The 21,148-nt window shown below is 47.1% G+C and overlaps 1 protein-coding gene across 1 annotated transcript; it reads right to left on the reverse strand.

Annotated features, from left to right (window-relative positions):
* Positions 1 to 3,874: 3,874 nt before the first annotated feature.
* On the reverse strand, positions 3,875 to 14,481 carry PIP4K2B (phosphatidylinositol-5-phosphate 4-kinase, type II, beta). The gene is made up of 9 exons (XM_010284305.1): positions 14,390 to 14,481; positions 12,629 to 12,725; positions 8,472 to 8,624; positions 7,568 to 7,714; positions 7,195 to 7,233; positions 5,709 to 5,822; positions 5,151 to 5,409; positions 4,657 to 4,760; positions 3,875 to 3,955 (listed from the first exon to the last, which is right to left on the reverse strand). Exons 1-9 carry the CDS (start codon positions 14,452 to 14,454, stop codon positions 3,875 to 3,877), a joined length of 1,059 nt encoding a protein of 352 aa, XP_010282607.1. The 5' UTR covers positions 14,455 to 14,481.
* Between the last annotated feature and the right edge of the window lie 6,667 nt (positions 14,482 to 21,148).

Here is a 21,148-nt window from a genome sequence, read left to right on the forward strand (position 1 = left end):
GGAGGGAAAGCAGGAATTTCCTCACAGAAAAGGAAATAAGACTTGAGTGTTTTAATCTTGCTGATTATGATAATCCAATTCAAAACTAGGATTTGCGTATGTGGGAGTACAGCTGCGTTTATGCAGGAAATCTGGAGTCACCTATTACCTCAGAAGTTCTCCCTGTGATGAATTTAATGATCATGGCTTTTTTAATTAACACCAGGTCAGAGACCAGCGAGAAAGATCCCACCGCTCCCCCTTGCTGTGCCAAGTGGACTCTTGCTGACATTCTTCTTTCTTACATACAGCAAACACCAGGCCCTCCTCCGAGCACAGACACCAAAGCTGACACGAAGTGTGGGTGCTGCCTTGGTACCTGCAGAACGCGTTGAAGGGTGACCCAACACGTTCTCGAGTGTTTTTTATTGCACTATTGGAGCAGAACAGCATCCAAACTGTGACTCCGCACTCTGCCTTCCCTCTCCCACTCTTATTTACACTGTAGGAGCTATCTCAACAGGGAAGATGTTAAGTTCTAGGTTCAAAGCGGTTTTTAGTTCTTAAATTTTGACAGATCAGGCCTGTGTTCAGAAAGAGAGACACCCTCTGTACAGGCAGGAATACAGATTCTGCAGCTCACTTCTCACACCAACTCACCCTGCCTTCGGGCACTGGAGAGAGACACTGCACACTAAGTTGGTTTTGTTTTGTTTTGGAAACTCCAGTTAATCAAAGAATTGCACTGCAATTTCTTGAAAAATCCTGCAAGTGATCTGCCTACCTACTGCAACTCTTTCAGCCGAGGGTGGTTTTCAGTCAAATGCACTTCAGTGTCAAGTGTTCTGCAGAGTACATGCTACAGACAGAAATATCTACATTCAGCAAACTAGAACTAAATTCACACCAGAAACAGACAACAAACTAGCACAAGCAGCTGTAAAACCAGAATTGAAAGGGCTGGGTTTTCCTCTTAAATACTTGAGTTAAAAAAGTGACCTAAAACAAGATTAAAAAACAAAACAAAACAAAAACAAAAGAAAAAGTCCCTTTTAAAAACAAATCAAATATTTGCAGCTTCACTTCTTATTCTGGTAATAAAAATACTGTCTAGAAACAAAAATTAGCATTTTTAACATAATGCTACCTCTCAAAATGTAAACAATATACAAAATGCTTACGTTAAACAAAGTTACATACCTGGGTAATACACCGTTGAGTGAGAAAATTGCATTTAATTACTTTAATAGACACAGTATGGCAACTTGACAGAAGTGGCAGAATTGGGGAAGTGCTAAAGTGAATAGAGTTTATGGGGCTTTTCATATCACTTGAGCCAGAGACAGCCAATTTAATTCTAGCAGGAGTTTCTTTGGAGTGGAATAAGAAAATAGAGTGAACTGCTCTTAAGCCCTTAATATCATCACCTCTTTAAAGACTGCTGCAGGAACTAACTTTTAAAAATTTCATTCCTGTTCATGAAATTCAGTGAATGAGACTGCTGCTTCTAGTTATGCAAGCTTCATTCTTCTACTTTCTTTGGGTTGTTTGTTTTGTAGTGTCTCATTGCAGGATGTCTGCAGTTCACTAGTTTCCTTCTTTCTTCCTCCCCGTTTTTTCTCTCTCTTTTTTTTTTTTAATACACAATTTAAAGCTAAGCAGTTTAAAAGGTACAAGCTAGTTTCCCAAAATGAGAATGGCAAACTTACCAGGCCAAAGTTGCAGATTCAATGCAGATATTTAAAACTGTCAAGAATAGAAAGTGATTGGTATTTAATTTCTAATTGATAGTAAACTTAAGTGCTTATTGTTTAAGAGAAAAGCAACCAATATAATGCCCACAAAATGAAGCTGATGATACCCTCTAAGTCCTCCCCTTTTTAAAGTATTCTCATAGCTGCATTTGTTTTGGGGCTTTTCCAGCTACACACCTTAAGACATGAGACTCTTCAGCCTCCAGGACAAGATGTTAGCCCCCACATCACACTGGACTACAGTGGCAGAAGACATTTGTCCCATGTGAAAGGGAATGACCCATGAACAAATAAAAAGATTCATAGACCCCTAATATTAATTTTTGATTTCTTAGAGACTCTATTTACAGTGCACTCATGGGCTGAAACTTTAGCCCCCTTTTGTCCTCTTCAAAGTTGAGACCTGTCGGATTCCCATCATGAATGTGGGTATGAACATAAAAAAACCCAAGCCCACATTCAGAATCCAGACCAGAGCTAGCGTTAGTCTAGGGAAATTACCAGGATGTGATGAGCACCAGTTATCTCTCAAAAGGACCAAATTCCACACAGCAAACTGTAGCACGCGTTACAGCACAGGACAGACATTCGAAACAGCTTATTCCCGAAACAAAGGCATATGTGAAAACAGTTTCAAGGCAGATTAGCAACATGTTTCAACAGCAAGAGGTTTGTTCAAAATGCTAAATCCTGCTTAAAAAGAAAAAGAAAATTAAAAAAGAACCAAAAGATCTGTAACTGTTGTGCAGCAGAGCTAACAAAACCCAAAGCAAGTCTGACAAGCTTGGCTGTGAAAAATATTACAAGCATTCTGGAGACAAAACAGGACGTTATTCAGTCACGCAAATCAGTTCCAACTCCTTAGGGGGGGAAAATAATCTGGCGCAAGTGTTGAAACATTCCCACTCCTTGACTGTCGCTCTAGAGAGGGGTATGGAGCAGAGAAGAGTAAAAAGAAGCACAGCTCAAGTCCTGAGTCCTCTTGAGCAGTGGAACTTGCTCCACAGTCACAGCTCCCAGCACTCCCCACTGGTAGCGAGTCCAATTCCTTCGTGTGCAAGTCACATTGCCATTTAAAAAATAAACCAACTAACCAAAGAATCTCTGTCAGGAAACAAATTCAAGTACCTGTTGCAGATTGGGCAAGTAAGGAAGACTGAACATTAGCTAGATTAACACTGGCAGAACTGCGATGTGAAGCTGTAATCTAAGAGACACGGCAATTCCTGACTGAGGTGCGACAGGGAAATGTTCCAGATAGTCAAATACTATCCCATATCTACAGGTACAATTTTTTTTTTTTTCTCTTTTCTTTTAAGAAATCTTCATAGCTGGCCAATTTAAAACACAATGGGTCCGAGCACATTATTATCATCTGAGGTTGTTCAATGCCTCTACTACTTCTCACACTGTTTTTTTTAGTTTCTAGGAGTTACGTCTTTTTAAGCGATCATCTTTGGTAGATGTTCATTTCCCTCGTCTTTCTTGTAAATCAAGTGCAGTTACAAAAAAAGTTTTTGTTACTTAAATTAACCAAAAAATATAAAGTGTCCCAGTCTGAATTTACCTAAAGTTCAGCGACTCCTCCTTATCAGAGTAGTATTTTCCATCCTTGAAATGGTGAGCTATTTTCCTTCCAATTCCTACCAAAAGCGAAATAAAAGGGCTTGTATGTCTTTCTGGTAAAGACAGTCCAACAACAACAACAAAAAAGTAGTAGTTTGTGGAATCAGGCACTGCTTCACTGCCACTGAACGTGATCTAGAGCGACCCCTTTTATACAGTGCCACATATCATATCCCTATGGGATTCTCTTGATCAGAGAGGAGAAAATGTCATTAGAAAGAGCAGTGCTGAAACAATGCACTTGTCTTGTTTTAAAAAGCCCTCAAATCTATGTCTGGGCACTTCTGTAACATAAAAACCCACTTTTCCACCTGGGTCAAGTGGACTGTTGGAGGGTGCACCTAGAATTAGTTTTCTCTTAAGTCACGCAGTGCCACACACTCACTCTTGCACACACGCACACACACATGCACACCCCACATGCTGCTACAGTGTCTGTTTTAGTGTCACAGGCTGCATTCTCTGTTTGGAAGTAGCCCCTCTTCTCTTCATTTCTCACTGAAGGCTGAAGACGACTATGTCAGGATATTGGAGATAAATTCATTGAAGCGTTTAGAGTACTGCTCTGGGTTCACGGTGGAGATCTCTGCCCCAGCCTGCAAGGCAGAGAGGAGAGAGAAGTCACAACACCCTCCTCAAAAAGCAGACCCTGCAGCACTGCGAAGAGTGGAAGAGGGAGGACAGAAGGCAGTGATCATGTCAGCACGGCTTGTCTCTGCCAGGGAAGACCCATAACAACTTGCAAGTTCTAGGAAAAAACAAGCTCGGGAGACATCTAGAGAGATCCCCAAGGAAAATTATTTTAGCTCCAGCTGGATCTTCTTCAGACCAAAGCATTCAGAGTCAAAGCACTGGATTTGTTCCTTCATGGTTTACAGGAGATTTGCAAGGAGTGTGAAAAACTCCAAGTCCCGCCAACCTGGGCTTTTTTCAAGCCCTTTTGGGAAGTTCAGGATTGCTGCCAGGGAAGAGGACTGCCCCCAGGAAGGGGGCAAGGTAGCACGTCTCCCTGCAGCCAGTCCGTTCCGCTCTGTGAGGCTGTTGGTGCCACACCAGGGAAATCAAGCATCTCCCAGACTGGGACGTAAATGCAAGTCATCTCCAACCAACCAGAGGGAAAGCCTTTCTAAGACAGTCTGAGGAGACAGTAAATGAGGGAAAAGCTGTTCTTGGCCATGGGATCACTGGAGATGTCCATACTGGTAGAAAAATCAGTGTCAGGAGACATCACACATACGCATGCAGGCAAAGCAGAAGCCCCAAAGCCCATCCTCCCTGCGGGTAGCAGGCTGCTTACCCCATGTTTCACTGTTTTGGCAGCATGTGCAGCTTTCTTCTTCGCATCATATGGCGTAAGAATGTCTATAATGGCCATGAAGTACACTTCCTTCTTGGGGGCACCTAGCAAGGCAAGAGAGTCACTAGCACACCCTGAGCTGTGAGCAAAGCCCAGCTGCACTCCCCTCCTTAAGTAATATATGGCAGATCTGTTTTGAGGCAAGTAGCAGAGAAAGCAAGGCAGCTGGAGGCTGTAGAGGGCAGAGAAGAACGACTGGAAACAGCACACCAGAAGCCTGCACACTCTCTAAACATGCCACTGCTCTCCAAGCATCACTTCTACCCATTCCAACTCACACCATCCACAACAACGGACTGTACAGCAAAGGAGACACACTCGGCAGGGTCTCTCTCTCTGTGCACAGTTAGCCCACTCCATTTAGCCCAGCCAGACCACAGGACCCCTCCTCTGCCCTCCAGACCTTCTTCAGAGCAATAGTCCACGATACTCACTTTCATGGCTTTTCATGGCATAGACGTCGACAGAAGGATCAAACTCTCCAGGCCCAAAGAAGCGAGGGTAGTTGAGGAGATTGCCAGGGCTATCAGGGGGTGTGCCATAGGAGGAAATGGGGTTGACTCCGAGACCATCGTTCTCACACTCCTCATCCTCTGCCCGATCCTCCACTTCCATCTCTTCCTGCTCTGCTCGGTCAACATCATGGATCCCAACCAGCAAGCTGTAGTCCATAATCTTCAACTGAGCTAAAAACTGGGAGAAAGAGATGAGTGAGGACAACAGCATCCACATGGGTTCAGAAATTCTGAGTCCTACCATGCCAGTATCTCCCTAAGAAAGGGCTATAGTGAGAGCTAAACCCTCATTAGACTCCAGAGAATCTACACACAAGCTCATATGCCCACTGCCATCCGCATGACCCTGACTGTATTTGCTTGACTGATCCAAGAATGACTTGCTTTTCAGTCACTGCTGTGCCCCTTGAGCCGCAGGCCACAGTGAGGATCCAGTCATGGGAGACAGAGTAAAAGCTGTCCCCCAGGAAACTCTACCTCCACGTCCCGCTTCAGCTTTTCAAGGAAGTTCTTTTTACTCTCTTCTCCAACATGCAGCTTCTGACCCTCATTCAAGAAGTCGTTGTCCTTGAACGTTGGTAAATCCTTGGCCTGCAACAAGAAGCCTGTGTCAAAATCTCCAAACCCCTACTTCTTGGGGGAGGGCTGGTACACTGATCCGTTAGCAACACGTTGACTGCACAGAGACTCTGATCAAGTGTGGGGTTGCACCAGGATCTTCTGCCCGTTTATAAGGTGAAGTGGCTCATCCTGTTCACCAACTATGAAAACGGCATCAGGCAGAGAACAGTATGTGTCAATGAGTCCATGTGCTGAGCTCTAGCTAGGCGAAACTGAAGGGAGACACAGAGAGCAACTCAACTTTAAAGATTGCCAGGAAGATGTGCTGCAGGCTGAAAGCTCAACAGCTGGGCTCCAGCCAGAGATGGTCCAACCAGCTCCCAGAATAGAAAAGAAATGCATTTTGTTGGCTTCTGACTGTGGGGGAAGGGGTGAAAACTTGAAAAAAAAAATAATGCTTCTCTCCCTGAAGACTTGAGGAAAAAATTAAAACCACTGCTTTTTGAGGAATCCGCTTGCGGCAGTCCCCGAGCGTTTCTCAGGGACATGGAAGATACAACCCCTTTGTGCAACTGGGAATTAAATTATTTTGTTCTTAGAATGATAGATGAGCGTGTGGTGGCTTTATATAGATCTAATATGAATGGTCTGAGACCAACTGTGTAAGCAGAAAAAGCTAGAGTGTAAACAGTCAGCGAGCCGGGGACACTTGGGCACGATGAAGCCGTGCCTTGACGCCAGGGCATTTGATACAAGTGGGAATTCCTTGGCTCATGCCAGAGGTCTAATTTCAGGGTAGGCTGGAGTAGACCTAGTCTCTGGTCCCAAACCTGAAAATCCCATGTGCAAAATATGTAGTACCATGAGTAACTGCTGTGATTTTGACAGGAATTTTAATGATAGTATCACAGACAAAGTTTTGCAGGGGCAGGGTTCTTAGTTGTACGGTCCACTAATGGCACCAGAAAGCAAACCTACAAACATGCTGAAGTATGCCAAGAATCTGAGAGGAGCCGCTCTGGTTTATAAAAGCATCTGTTGCAAAAGCTAACCGCTGACCTGACTCAGTTTGGTACACAGGGAGTGCTATGAAGAAATCCTTCCATAAAGACACCATTGCACTAATGGGGGTTTTGGTACTTGTGGGATTGTCCCCCAAGAAGTTCCCCCTACTGCTGGTAGTGTCAACATAACAGAGCAGGGCAGGGCAGCACCAGATCTGCACCATCTCTTCCTGAGCAGTTACTGGGCATAGCCTGAAAGGTGGGACAGAAACAGATTATCACTCAGGGCCCATTTAATATCCCCTGCTCAATACTCCTTTGGAAAAGGGAAATCAGTTGGATCCCATCTGCTTCCAACCACCAGGAGGAAGGAAAGGTAGGCCAGGAACAGTCCATACCTTCTCTTTATCGCTTGCTTCCCTGGATACTGTTGAGCCCTGATAAAAGAATAAAGAAAAGAGCATTGCTTCACCATGTGTCATATTCCCAAAGAATTCACTGACACCATTTAATTCCTCCATGCAGAAAAATTAGGAAAGTATTTTTAAAATCAGTGCTCAACCCCCTTTTCATGCCTGCGATAGGCTTACAGATCGCTCTGGTGTAGTGTAGGCCACTTGGGATGGGAGAATGGAACAACATTTGAGCCTCAAGTGAAGCCCCATCCAGAGCCCCTAAAACCTAATCCCCTGAATAAAAAGCCCAGGACCTTGTCAAGTAGGTGTTACAAAGACCACTGTCACCCTCCATGACTGCCCTCCAAACACTCACCTTCAGGTCATATTTCCGGTGCACAGTCAGCCTGTGACTAAATACGTTTCTGGTAACCACCATGTAGGTTTCCACTCCATCCACGGTGAGCCGGTACATGCCAAGGAACTGGGGCAGGAGGGTGTTCCCATGACACTCCACTATGAACTGGAGGAGAGCGGGGAAAGGAAGGGCAGAGAAAGACGGTACTGTCACACAAAACCGATCTCTGACAGAACACAAGCTCAGCAAGAAGCTAATAGCAAAGCCTCCAGTTCCAGCCATCTGACACCGATGTGAAAGGAAAGGAGGCTTGCAAATGGCTCCGATGATCTCAAGAAAAGCAAGTTAGGGCACTGTAAGAATGTTCCAGTCCTGAGCCGAGACAGAGCATCCCTTTATGTGTGCACGTCCAGCCTGCTGTAACAGGCTAGGTGCGCATGTCTGTCACCCAGTCTCAGCAGGGCGAGTCTGTTGCTGGCAGTGGCTAACTTCACTTCTTGTGGTTATGTGAGTATATCTGAAAGTAAAGAGCAGATGGACTGGCAGATAATGCGGACCAGGGCAGAACATTTCCAGCTGTCCCACTTTGCCTCGCCTTCCCTGCTGCATGTAACTGTCTCCTCTCTGGTCCCTCTAGGAAGTCTGATTCAAAGGACTGAATTAGCAGCATGTTTACAGCGCTCTCTCAGGTACCAACAATCCATAATTCATTGATGTAATGAACAGGGTGAGCTGTGAAGGGGCTCAGCACTGTGAAGAACCAGTGCCATAATTTGCTTTCAGATGTTTTCTTTTGCAAAAGCTATTTGCAAGCTCTGCCAGGTTGCACACTGTGAATCCAAGCTCCAGGTCCCCAGCAAACCACAAGATGCTCCCCAAGGTGTTAGCCACCTCCCCTCCCAGGGTTCCAGACTCACCGTACCTGATGGTACTTCTTTAAGATGTTGTGCATCTCTGCTACATCCTCACTCGACACTGCCTTAATGACAAACCTCCTGTCGTAGGTGGTGAGGAACCGGGCCCCACATCGGCCCTGGCTGTCACTGTTCACTGGGGCGCTTCGTGTCACTGAGTTCTGAGGGAACCAGAACAAAAAAGTGGGGAGGAGAGGCACAAGCTGCCACCTCTCTGGAGAAGAAAAAAGAGCAGTCTCGGAAAGCAGATGAGACATGGGTGACCGGGGCCAGCTCCACAGCCTGGCTTTGGAACAACAGACATCCCAGGGACTTTGTGTTCCACCTGCATAACTGTGACGGTGTCCTGGCCAAGCTTCAGCGCACACTTGCAAACACACTCCAACCGTGACCATTAATAAGCATCCTTGAGTGTTCAGCACTACTGAGGTTAACCCACTTGTTTAGAAGTCTGGCCATGGAGTTCACAGTTTTCATCTGGGCCTTCTATTTGTTTACGTGTTTTACTCCAACACCTGACATGCATTTTTGAAGATTTTTTTTTTACTAATGGGTTAAGAAGGCAATATACACAGGCCAAGACTTCTTAGCATTTCCTCCTGGAAATCTAAGAACAGAGAGGATATTTCCAAGATTTAAGGAAAAACAGAACAAATTGAATCAAACAGCCTGCCTCCTTTCCCATCAAAAAGTAGCCTAAACCGGCAAAAGTCTCATTGTTTGGGAATTCTTTACAGGTCATCCTGAAACCAAAAGCCACCCTCAGCCTCTGCTATTCTTGCAATTGGATGAAAAGGATTGTGAGTATAAATAGCTTGGTTGTTCTTCCGACAACCAGCAGCATCTGTCTATATATCCCTGTCTCCACCCTTAGCAACGAAACATTGCAGCTTCTTTTCATACTTGCAGCATAATTGGAAAATCCCAAGCAAACTGCAGAGCAAGTATCTACCACGTTCCCTGAGCCACAACATGAGCTCTTTGTTCTGATGCCTCTCCCCAGGCAGGGGGACTTGCTGTGAGCCTCATCCCACTGTTAGAGTCACTGTTCTTTGCACCTTCCAGACTAATCCAAGCAGGTCACGAGCTTCCTGCTTGTCACCAGTCTCAGCAACTGCCTGTCAACTCCACCACCCCAGTCACCAGTGTCCGTTCAGAAGCCATTTTGCCAAAACCAACAAAGGTTGGTTGACAAAATAGGCTCTCACTAGCATTTCCTTGCCACTGGTGCAAGCAGATGGGAAGTGTTGAGCATTGTGCTGTGAAACACAGTGGTACTGACATCTGGATAGTGGTCTTTAGCTCAAGGTAGACATGTCTTTCAGGATCTCAGGGCTGGACAATGCGTTTCACGATGTATTTTTTTTAGCTGCTAGTTACACTGTTCTCTCCTTGCCTCAGCTCTCCGAAGAGCAGACAGCAGAGGGAGCCTGCTCTTTCGCAGATGCAGACACGCAGGCAAGCAGAGCCCGCTGCGAAAGAGGGATTTGCCATGTCAAGCTGCAAGTGAGCCGAGAGGTTTCCTTTCAGAATGAAGCATTTAAAGCTTTTAAAACTTTAATGAAGCAGGGGAAAAACTCCACTCCTGCCAACGGCTTTAGAAACCACCAGGAAAATAAAGGCAAACAAAAAAACCCCTTGCTTCTTGCTGACATTTGCAAATGAGCCTGTGCTACACCGTTTAATCACCCCTCACCTCAAAACCACAGAGCTTTTTTTCTAGAGGAGACGGGAAGCAGAAATCATGACCACATATGGACATTACCAAATTCACAGCCCTTAGGTTTACTTCGTTCCCTTCCTGTCACTCCCACCTCTTCCACAGATTGGGTGTTATATTTAGCATCCTGGCTGAATTCCCACTCAAGCCATCAGATTTTACCCACCTGAATTTAGCTCAATTAATGTTTTCTGCTTTCTGTTCTAGCTGGACACTTTTTAAAGGCCCAAACTGCTCTACCACAGAGATGGGAAAAGTAATCCTTCAGAGCAACATGTAAAGCATAAATGATAAACTAAGTATTGAGAACCAATAAGATTGTGGGTGCTTCTATGTAAGTTAGTTTACATGGTTCTGATCAATTCTTAAAAGAAACTGAGAAAAAAAAAATTAAAATATAATATAGTGGATGGACTGTGAGAAAAAATAATTAGGAGCTAACGACTTCACTGCGTGCAAGCATGTTGAAGGGCACCCAGGAAGCCAGCACACAAAGTAATTCCCTGGTACAGCCAGCCCCAGGAGCAGAGAGTTGCTGGCCAAGCAGCCTCCTCAAGAGCCATACACAGCCTGGCACGAACTGCTGTCAACAGACCAGGTGGCAACGGTACTGCTTCTCCTGGCACAACGCCACTGCTGCCTAGAGAACAGGCCTGATGGTAGGAGGGGAAAAATAAAATCAATCATCTAACAGGCATGTGCTCAAGAAAAGCGTGGACAGAGCAGTCGTGTCCTGAAAATAAAAGAGATCTTCCATCACAAGCTGGAGAGACCCGTGTGCGCAGCTCGCGGCTCGCAGGTAATTACAAGGCACTGAGCACACGCAGGCACAAGGAATGCCACCCGCCTCCTGACGCGGGGCTCAGCTCTATCTCCGTCAGCAGACGGGCAGCCACCCAGACCAGAGCCGCGACAGGCAGCAGCCAGCATTTACTATTCCTCCTGGCGACGGCCGACCCCTTGCAGAAGAAAAGCAAAGACAACTGTCAGTTCTGCTCAGAAAACGTGTCTCACTTCCAGCAAACACCCTCAGAGTGCCCAGCATGCCTAAAAGCAGGCAGAAGAGTAGGATGGGCCCTGGCAGCCAGGAGAGAGGCAACTGAGACACAGTTACAGGAAGAAGCAAAAAGCCCTAAACACCAGTCCCAGTATCCTCAGAGGTCACCCCTTCTCACAGAGGGACCAGCATGCTCCCTCCTTGGTTTGGGAACAAGAGGCAGAGGAGGGGTTGCAGGTGCAACATCTGCTCCTTGTTCCATACCACGTGAGACTGGAAACTGGATCAAGTAGATCCAGTGTCTCACCAGTGCAAGGAGCCATACAGCTGGAGTACGAGAACAGATCTCTTCATTATATTAACCTTGAAACAGAGGGAGATCAGGCAATAACCTAGATATAACCAGGGAGAATTTTAACACGCTTAGGGAGGGTGTGTACATAGACATATGTGGGCATGGGCACACACACACACACTGGCAGAAGGAAGCAGTTTGGTGGGATTAGCAGAAACAGCTCTGCTCCCATCTCCTCTCCCCACAACACAGGCAGCAGGGAGCACGGCTGGGCTTGTACATGAAGCGAAGGGAGAGAGCAAGAAGCTCGCACCACTCACCCACCGCTCCAGTGCGAATGTGCCTCTCTGGACCGGTGGATTCCAGTGAGTATTTTCGTTGAAGCTCTCAACTAGTCAGTGCTGGCGTATTGCCAGCCTTTATCAACTGCAGCAGAGTGCCAAAGATACTGGGTTTAATTACCTAACACTTGGCCTGCTAAAGGCCAGGCAGCTATCAAAGCCACTCTCTTTTTCTGCACTGGCTTTTCCCTCATTTAAGAGTCTCTAAGCAGCCTGCTACTACGCATCCCCTGCCAAGGTTAAGAGCTATGTGTGGAAGGGTGGCCCTGCTGTAGCAGCAAGAGTTGTCACATCTCTCTTTCACTGGATTTAAGCCCAGCAGTATTAATACAAGAAAATGTCTCTCCCCTCCAAGGCAAGTCTGAGCCTCAGGCCTTAAGGGACATGTCCCAAAGCAGCAGCCACCTTGATAAACCCAATTCAACAACACCAATGCTTGGAACACACACTTGGTTAAAACAGCACCCAAATCTGTAAAAACACGACAGACTCATTTTCCTTGCAGATGTTCTGCACTAGATCATTGTTATCCTCAAGCTCCTGCCTGTCTGCAACCATCTGCTGCCTCTTATTTCATGCCTAGTCTGTAAGCGCTCTGGAGCAGGGACCATCTTTTCATTCTGCAATTGCCCAGTGCCTGGCACAGCAAGATCTGCTCCATTGCTGGGGGGCCTTAGGGTTGTGGTAAAACCATAATTATAAGCCCATAAAAACTGACCACACAAGAATGTTAATATTGTAGTTTCTCTGCCAGCTTGGTTATTTTGTCCTAGGGAAAGGTGTTAGGAGGGCAGGGAGAGAAGAGATGGTACCTGGTAGTCTTGATCGTCAATCCCGAATCTTTCTCGGAGGTTTCGGAACACCAGTGGACAATACTCCTTAAATTTAAAGCGACTTGGCAAGTTTTCCCTAGGGCAAAGCAGAAAATACATTCTTGTGCAATGATCAGCTTGTGAAATCAAACTCAATTCTTCTCCCACTTCACTGCTAACCCCCCAGGATATCCAAGCCCCCTCCTACCTACAAGGGCCCTATTCTGCAAGTATTTACCCTCATTAGGGTAGCTCGTTTCTCTGGATGCCTACAAAAGTCATCTGTTCATAGCAATGCTTGCAGGATCCAGCTTTTAACTAGCAGGCTCTTTGGATGAGGATGTCTGTCTTACAGAACAATCTCCCCTGTCACAAGCACAGATTTGACAGAATAATTTCTCTTTCCTCCTCCTTTGTTGCTTTGTTCCGTTCAGTAACACAGCTGCCCCCTGCAACACACTGTTACTGTTTAAGATGAAAAGCTGGAGGAAAGCGGGGGGGGGGCTCTGATTTCAGATCAGATCAGATCACTCGTGCATCAAAAGAAAGGTCAACACAAGACAAACCATCTCACCCAGAACGCAAAGGAGAGGGGGTGAATCGGCTCCAGTCTGGCATATTCCAGACCAGTCCCCAACCATTACAGAGAGAGCTTTGCTGTCAGGTGTCACCAGCCGGGAATGGGGCCGCCCCAGAGCACAGTACAGTGGACAACAGACGATGTTCCCCGTCGCTGAGGGATGCTGCATCTAATCCCTACCAGAGCTCTTACTCTGCCCAGTGGGAAGAAGCAGAGGATGGTCCTGCTTGGACACAGTGGGAGATTTTGTCAGCTCATTCTCAATGAGAATCCTTTGCACCAATACGTGGGAAACTAAAATCTATGTAGGAGAAGAGGGAAAAGCAGATACTGCAAATTGTAGGTGCCAGAGAAGACAAACTTTTGAATCACTTTTGAATCACACTCCCACTCTCAAAAGCTGATCCCTGTTAAACTTAGTGAAAACGAAGCATTAATCAGGGAGCACTGCAGACTGGCACACACACACAGCACCAGGGCGGAGAACACAGTTCTGAGCACCAGTCACAACCACAGCTTTGAAAGGGCTTCCAAAAATTGATCTTTTGGGAAAAGGAGAAGGGAGTAACTCCATATAAACCCCATGGCCCAGAGGTATAATGCAGCTTCATGGCTGTCTCCTCTGAACAGTCTCAAAGAGACAAGGAACCTAGCAGATCACGGAGAGCAAACTCCTGCCCTCTCCTCCATGGTCTTGGGATTTGCGTTCTGCTGGTCAGGACAGGACACCCAGGTAGGGCACAGCAGGAGTCAAGAGACAGTCCTGCATCAGTTTCATGCACAACCAAGATGTGCAGCAAACTCCAGCCCTAGGGCTTTGGACAAGTTACACTTTGTGAGCTCTAAAATGTTAATTATCTTCTACCCAGTCCAGTGAATATCTATGTTTAACTAGCTTTGCTTTTAAGTAGTGCCACTTCTGAGCCTGGCCTTACCAGACTTCTCATCACTCAAAGGATATAAACCAAGCCACAAGACAGCATCTCAGTGACAGACTGACCCCCTGCCATGTCCTGTTGAGTGGCCTGGGCAGGGCACAGACTCGAGGCATGTATCCAGCCATGCCAGATCCTCTTGGCATTACAACAGGGAACAAACCAGAAGGCCTTCACCGTGCTAGTTTCCCCCACAGCAAAGGGCTCTAATTACAGAGACAAACAAGTTGGGAAGCACCTACTTACTTGTTGAATAGATGATTGTCCACCTTAATCTTACTGTAGGCTTTAAAGTCATCGGGCATTAACATGACAGGGACGGGAACATTGCTGAGTTCATTGATCTAAAAGAGAAAGGAAAGGGAAACTCAAAACCCAAGTTCCACTGCCCTGCAGTTACCGTCAATGAACTTAGGGGGATGCCAAATACTCCAGAAGCTGTTTTTGAAGCAATATAACCCATTAGACTTTCAGAGCAACTTGCTGGGCTGAAGCAACCTGGAGAACACTGTGGTTACAAGCCACAGAAGCATCTCATTCAATCAGGTGGTGAGCACTCTCCCCAGCCAACGTCATCCCTTTCATCTGTTCACCTTCCACTTTTCATCCAAGATACAGCTTAGAATTGAGACAAACCTACAGACCCAGAAATAGCAGATTTTATGTTTTAAATAAATCACCTTTGCCTTTATTTAGTAAATGTTGCATCAGCCAATTTCTTAACTAGTTCTCACTGTTACAAATCATAGATGACCGAAGTCTTCAATGTGGCCAGCCAGAACAGACCCTGGGTAGCTTTGGTGCAGCATGGCTAAGCTCCCCTATGAATGCTGTTTCTATGCTTGCTGTCTCTTGTTGCTCTTAGCCCACCTTCTCTAAAGGGATGACTCACTCCACTAGATTGTTTTTGCTCCTTAGTCATGTGTGGAAGCCACAGGAATACAGAGAAGCAGAAGAATGAATGTTCAGCTACTATTGTACAGACAGGCTCATGCTACAGCACCCAGCAGCGAGAGCATCAACAGTGAAAAAAAAAAAACCAAAAAAATCCACCTCTGGACTATATCTGGCTACCCTGTGCCAGACAAGCCCATGCACTGACAAGGACGTGCCAACATTCAAGAGCAGGTCAAGAGGCAGCACGTTTCTGAGCTGCCTCCTCTGAGGATGGCCTCAGTGTCATTCATTCACACGGACTTCACAGGAATCACGCAAGTCCCATCTAATTGAGCTGCTCTTAACATGCTGGATTTAGAAAGCAGTTTCATTACAACTCCATTCCCATAATTACTGTGCCAAGCAGGTAATGCTGGAGAGAAGCAGACAACACTGGCAACAGCGGGGTTTGGCTAGGAGTCAGGCCTGGGGTCTGTTCCCGACACCAAAACCGTAGGCAGGTCAAGCGACTTCCAGCACGCTTGGAAAGCATGCAGCATTTCCCCGCTGACTGGGAAGAGGGTCCAAGCCGTCAGCCTAAGGAAATGGACTCCAGTTCTGGGATTCCCCACTCCTTGCGTGCAACAGGCCACACAACACTGTCCAAATAGCTGCTGCTGTATCTCCTCCACGGAGGTGGGAATGAAAGGTGTGAGGCAGCCATCCTGCAACAGGATCTGCGGCACGGTTCAACTCTGCGAGGACTGAGGAGGACCCAGCTCTGGAGATGTGCAGTGAGCTGTCTAATTATAGGAGCAAGCCTTTGATGAGGTACATATTTTTCACATCCTTGCTCCGTCGTTACGAATGAAAAAACAGACCAGATTTAACAAACGTCAGACTGGAAAGAAAGATACATACACACTGCAAAGAGAAAAGATGACTATTTTCAGAGACAGTCATCCCACGCAACAGAGAAGCGGAAAGTAAACTGGCCACCGCTCCCTTAAGAGCAGAGATAGTGCTCTTTACAGCCCGGCCCAGTATTTACTTTACAGCAGCACGGAGGAGCACTAAGCACTCCCATAAGGTGCTTTGGGATGTATACAGAATGCTGCACAGATGAATGAATAAATAATGTCATACGCCTCCCATCATTTGTAATCACGATGGAGCAGGGAGACCAATATCCCCCGGCTTAAGCTAAAGGCTCAATCCTGCACTGAGCCACTCCTCAAGCCGCAGCTAGAAGAGAGGAAAGGCAAGAAGACTGCAGGTGAGGAAGGAATCTCCCAGATCCTGGTGTCCAGCTCCCAGCTACTGCAGGGAGGTGTATCGGAGCACCCCATGCAGTGATTTCCCCTCAGGGTGAAGGGAGGAAAGAGAAAACAGTTAATTCTGTATCAAGAGGCACTGCCTCCAGCCACTAATTATTGCTGTCTAACAGGAGGGGAAGCCCGACAGCACAGCTCCTTAGACATGCCTGTTCTCAGCCCTCTTCTCAGCGGTGGGTAAGGCACAAACAAGCTATTATCAGCTTGTTCCAGAGCGGAGGAAGGGTGCTGACGGCTGAGAGGGAACAGCGATTTGGAGATTGTCTCCTCCCTGCCAGAAATTCAGACACAAATGTTAGCTAAGTGAGATGTCAAGACATCTCTGGATGTCCTCATTTCTGCCAAAGCAGAAACCTTAAAGCAAATGTTGTACCTGTTGCAAGTCTCCCGACTGGCAGAAATGATGCGCCAGAATACCTTGACTCATTTAAAAGATGCCCCTACTCTTCACAAGATGTAACAGTCTGACAACAGCCAAAAAAATCCCCCCCTGTGGAAGCCTTTCCCCTCTTCCAGCTGCATACAGCAGAGCTTTCTGGATGCTTTGGGATTCTGGCTCTGGAGGAGATGGGGACAAGGAAGGGATTTGTGCTGACGACTAGAATCGCTGCCGAAGAGCTGAACCGGCCATTGCTAGTCCCAGCACTGACAGTCTGCCCTCCACCGCACAGGGCAGCTCTTCACCCAACTCAGATGGGTACTGGGCCTTTGTTCCTGACACCAGTCTGAAAGCAAACATGGGCTTGATTAGGGGTTTTTTTGGTTGGTTGTTTTGTTTATTTGGGTTTTTAAGCAAGAGGGATGTGCCCTGTCTGCTCCCACAGTAACTCCCACGCTTGACACTTTCCTCAGGATGCCAAAGGGAGAGGAATGAAAAGCCCCCACGCTGCCTTGGAAAAGGGATATCCCAAACCGTCCCTTCTCATAGTACAATCTTCAGCATCCAGAGCCCCTTCCTTAAGGGTTATCGGGCCAGGTCCTGCAGCATGGTGCCAAGTGAAACTCTAGGAGACCTTGCCCAAACAAAAGCAGCGGACAGCACGGCTCTATAGGGATCCTCTCCTGTGCTTATCATGGTGGAATCTGAACAGCCTCTGACAGCAACGTGACTAACGCCTGGCACGTTTGCTCTCTCGCCTTCTCCCCAGGGAGAGGCGTGTAGCAGGAGATTATATATAGCAGAGTGTGTGTCTCTGTGTTTATGCTACGGAAGGCAAGGTCACAGCAAGGTGCATAGCTTGTTGCTTAGCCCACCTTCTCTGAAGGGATGACTCACTCCACTAGATTGTTTTTGCTGCAACCCCTGGCTCCTGGGGAGCCCGTTCCCACGGGTCTGACCTGCCTGTCTCCCACAAAGAGATGTCACCCAGCTGTAGAACGTTTGCCTCAACCTGGAGCTTTGCAGATCTCTGGGGCTGGTGCTGGCCACAAGACGGACAGCGAGACCTTGGGCTTGGTTCTTTGTTCTGGAAGAGGCAGCTGCAGAGAGCAGAGGTGCAGCAGCAGACAGCATGGCAGTCACACACCTCGGTCCCTCACCGCAGGGGTCGCGGGCTATTTTGAGAAGCACAGCAACTGCGACAAGCAGTGTTATACACCAGTCTGGGCCTAGGGTATTTCCATGTCGCCACTGCAAAGGCTTCAGAGGTCCCCAAAGTGGAAAAAGTTAAGAACGGCTACTTTAGAGCACAAGCTCTTTAGACAAGCGATCTGCCTCCAGACCCAGCATGATGCTAGTTTTCTGTAATTCATCCAGCCTTCTAGACCTAATCTGCCTTTGATTCCTCTTGAAAATAAGCCCATGGTTTTTGCACAGTCCTCTTATGCCAGGAGTTTTCTATTCCCCCGCTGGGTAGAAAACACAGACAACCTGACAGGGACCAGTCCATGCTGAAAGCACCACTAAGAAGTGCATTTTGCAGAAAGACATAGGACACTGGTCCTGTCCTTCCTCAGGCCAGAGAGCGTGAATGGCACATGCCCATCAGCCTCACAAAAGACTCAGACACGCACCAGGCTTGGAGAATCTCAGTGGAGCTCAGAGGATTTAAAACCAAGACACATTTTAAACAAACCAATTGACATCTTCACTAAGCAACAGTAGGGGCACTAAGAAAGAGATGCTTCACATTTCTCTGCTGGTTTCACCATATTCTGAGAACAAAGGAACAATTGCCCAAGCAAGGCAAGTAGCCCGGTGTGTCCAGAGGTCACTCCAGCAAGAAGAGAGGTAAGGCAGCAGATTGCCCAGTGTGTCAAAACTGATCCCAGCCAGAGCTCTGGAGGGAAAGGCAGCCAGATGCCACTGAAGGAGGGACTAGGGCTTGGGGCAACAGCAGTAGGTGAGGAAGACCCTCATCTCTCCAAAGCCACAACTGCCAACTCAGCTCTGCTGTTTCGCCAGCTCCCCAGCCAGTAGCTCTCCCCTTCCCCCTGCAGAAGCAGCGGGGCCCTTCACCCTCAGTCAGCAGAACTCATTTTTGCCTACGCCCCTGAGAAGTCTATAGCCGCCCCTGGCCTTATAGAGCTGGTAAAAGACCACCTCCCCTCTGTTCAGCTTTTATTTCCTGGTCATTGGAATTCTTGAGCAACACCAGCCAGTACGGTTCTGGGTTTATCTGCAGTTGATAATTTGTCTTCCCCACCAAAGCCAATTCCTTTTTCAATAAAAGACACATCAATATTCTGTGTCATTCAGGGACAGCTGTTAGAACGAATGGGCCAGGCATAATTTTGTTTCAAAACCTGACTGTAGCCTCAAAGTGGCAATTACCATTAGTAAATTGATGGGAAAATGCAATTTGTTTACTAACAAGATCCAGATGATGGAGTGTGTGAGTCTACTCTCTAGGATTCTTTGCAACAGGAATTTGCTCAGGAAAATAAAAATACTTGGTTACTCTCAAAGCCTTTCAATCAGGCATCTCAAAGTACTGGGCAAGCATTATTTAAACTTTATAATACTCTGGGGAATTAGGTAAAAGACACATAGCAAAATCATTTTAACTAGCATGGAGACAAACCCACATCTGCAGCAAAACTTTGCCACTGCTTAACACAGTACAGCAACTGGGCAAGTTTGAGAAAAAAAAAATACTGTTTTCCATGAATTAGAGCATGATTAATCAGTATCCAAGCTAACAAAACCCCCATGCGATGCTATGGAAGCATGAATCTTGTAGTCAATAATTTCTATCAGCGCTCTGGGGACACCAGCATGCTTTAGGAGGGGAAAAAAAAAAAAAAAGAAGCAACCCCCAGCGACAGTGAACCCACCTCTTCCCAAAGTACTTTGAAGCCTGCTGGACAGCACTCCCGCGTCCTGACGGAGCTGCAGCACAACGCTGCATCACAGGCAGAGGAATCAGTCAGTGCTACCCTGCCGCCCCGCCAACGCAGGGCAGCCTGTCACCCATCGCATCTGCACGGCCTCAGGACCACTGGAAAGCATCCGTCCTCCCAGTCCACTTGCAGGTAAGCAGAGCTATCGCTTGCCTTGGTTCAAACAACAGCTGAGGAATGGAAAGGTTAAACGACCTACCCATGGCCACACAAGTCAGTGGCAGAGCAGGCAGCTGAGCCCCATTTTCCTTGCTGAACTACCCAGGAAAACCTTTCCTCTCCATACCCCAGGAAGGAAAAGGCTCCTGGAATCTCTATTTTGGAGGTCCCGGGATAAGCAAGTTCAGAGCCACCAGCCTCAATCATTAACATGGGCTATCATGGCCATTGCCATATGCTGCACTCTCCAGAGGTCAATTAGAGCCACAGCAGACAGCAAGTGTTGGAAAGGACAAATACACGCTGTTTACCCTCTGCCAGCACCAATTTATAGGACTTCAACATTTGATATGTGGCAGATGCTGCTCTGGCTAGAATTAACATGGCAACACCAAAAACAACACTGCAGAGAAGGGAGAAGCGTGCTGCAAATCCCAATTTTGCTATTTCACTTGAATACTAAATAGCTGTGTTTTGTACTGGCTGGCACCACTCCTAAAGGTCCTAGGAGATCGGCTGGTGCTTCAGCCAGTAATCAGAGCCTCTGGAGCACAGGAGGCTGCCTCGGGCAAGATCCACACAGCCAACAGAAGAGATCTACCCATTTCAACAAAAAACAGGATTTGTTCATGCCTACCCCTGGCCCCTGCCAACATCCACAGAGCTCCAGGGATCGTTTCCAGCTGATGAACTGCCACCTACAGAAGCATCATCATGGCCCATATGAACTCAACTGTTTAACAAACAGATACAAGAGTCACCTCTCCAACAACCCCTGAACTCACTGGGATCCCAGTGCCTTGTATAAACAGCACCTTACAACCGTTTCTATGGTTTCCAGAGCATCACACAACACTGCCGTGTTCATCTTGCTGTTCAGTGTGAGATGGCTTCTCCCTTCCAGAGCCATCACAACTTTCCCTCCGCCACTGGCGAGCTCCCATGCACAGGGAACTCCAGCCAGGGCATGGAGAATGTGCATGGAGCAACGCGCACACAATCAACACCAAGGAGCTGCGTCTCCTCTTCCAACGCCGTGACAACAGCAGTCGCAAGCAAAGCATCCCCAAGAACCATCTTCACGTTTGCTGAATTTTACATTGCCTTACAGAAAACTCAGAAAACAAGGGTAAGCCTCTGTGACTCCACTTTCTTCTATCTGTACAAGTTCTCCCCTCCACAGTTTTCTAGTTCAAAATTTAGCTGTGGGACTAATACCACCCACGTTTGGCCCTGCTTACACTGGCCACAGCCCCACCCCGATCCTGATTCACTCAGTTTAAACGCTGGCTGG

This window comes from Phaethon lepturus, unplaced genomic scaffold, assembly GCF_000687285.1.
Source record: "Phaethon lepturus isolate BGI_N335 unplaced genomic scaffold, ASM68728v1 scaffold44983, whole genome shotgun sequence".
Classification (NCBI taxonomy): domain Eukaryota; kingdom Metazoa; phylum Chordata; class Aves; order Phaethontiformes; family Phaethontidae; genus Phaethon; species Phaethon lepturus.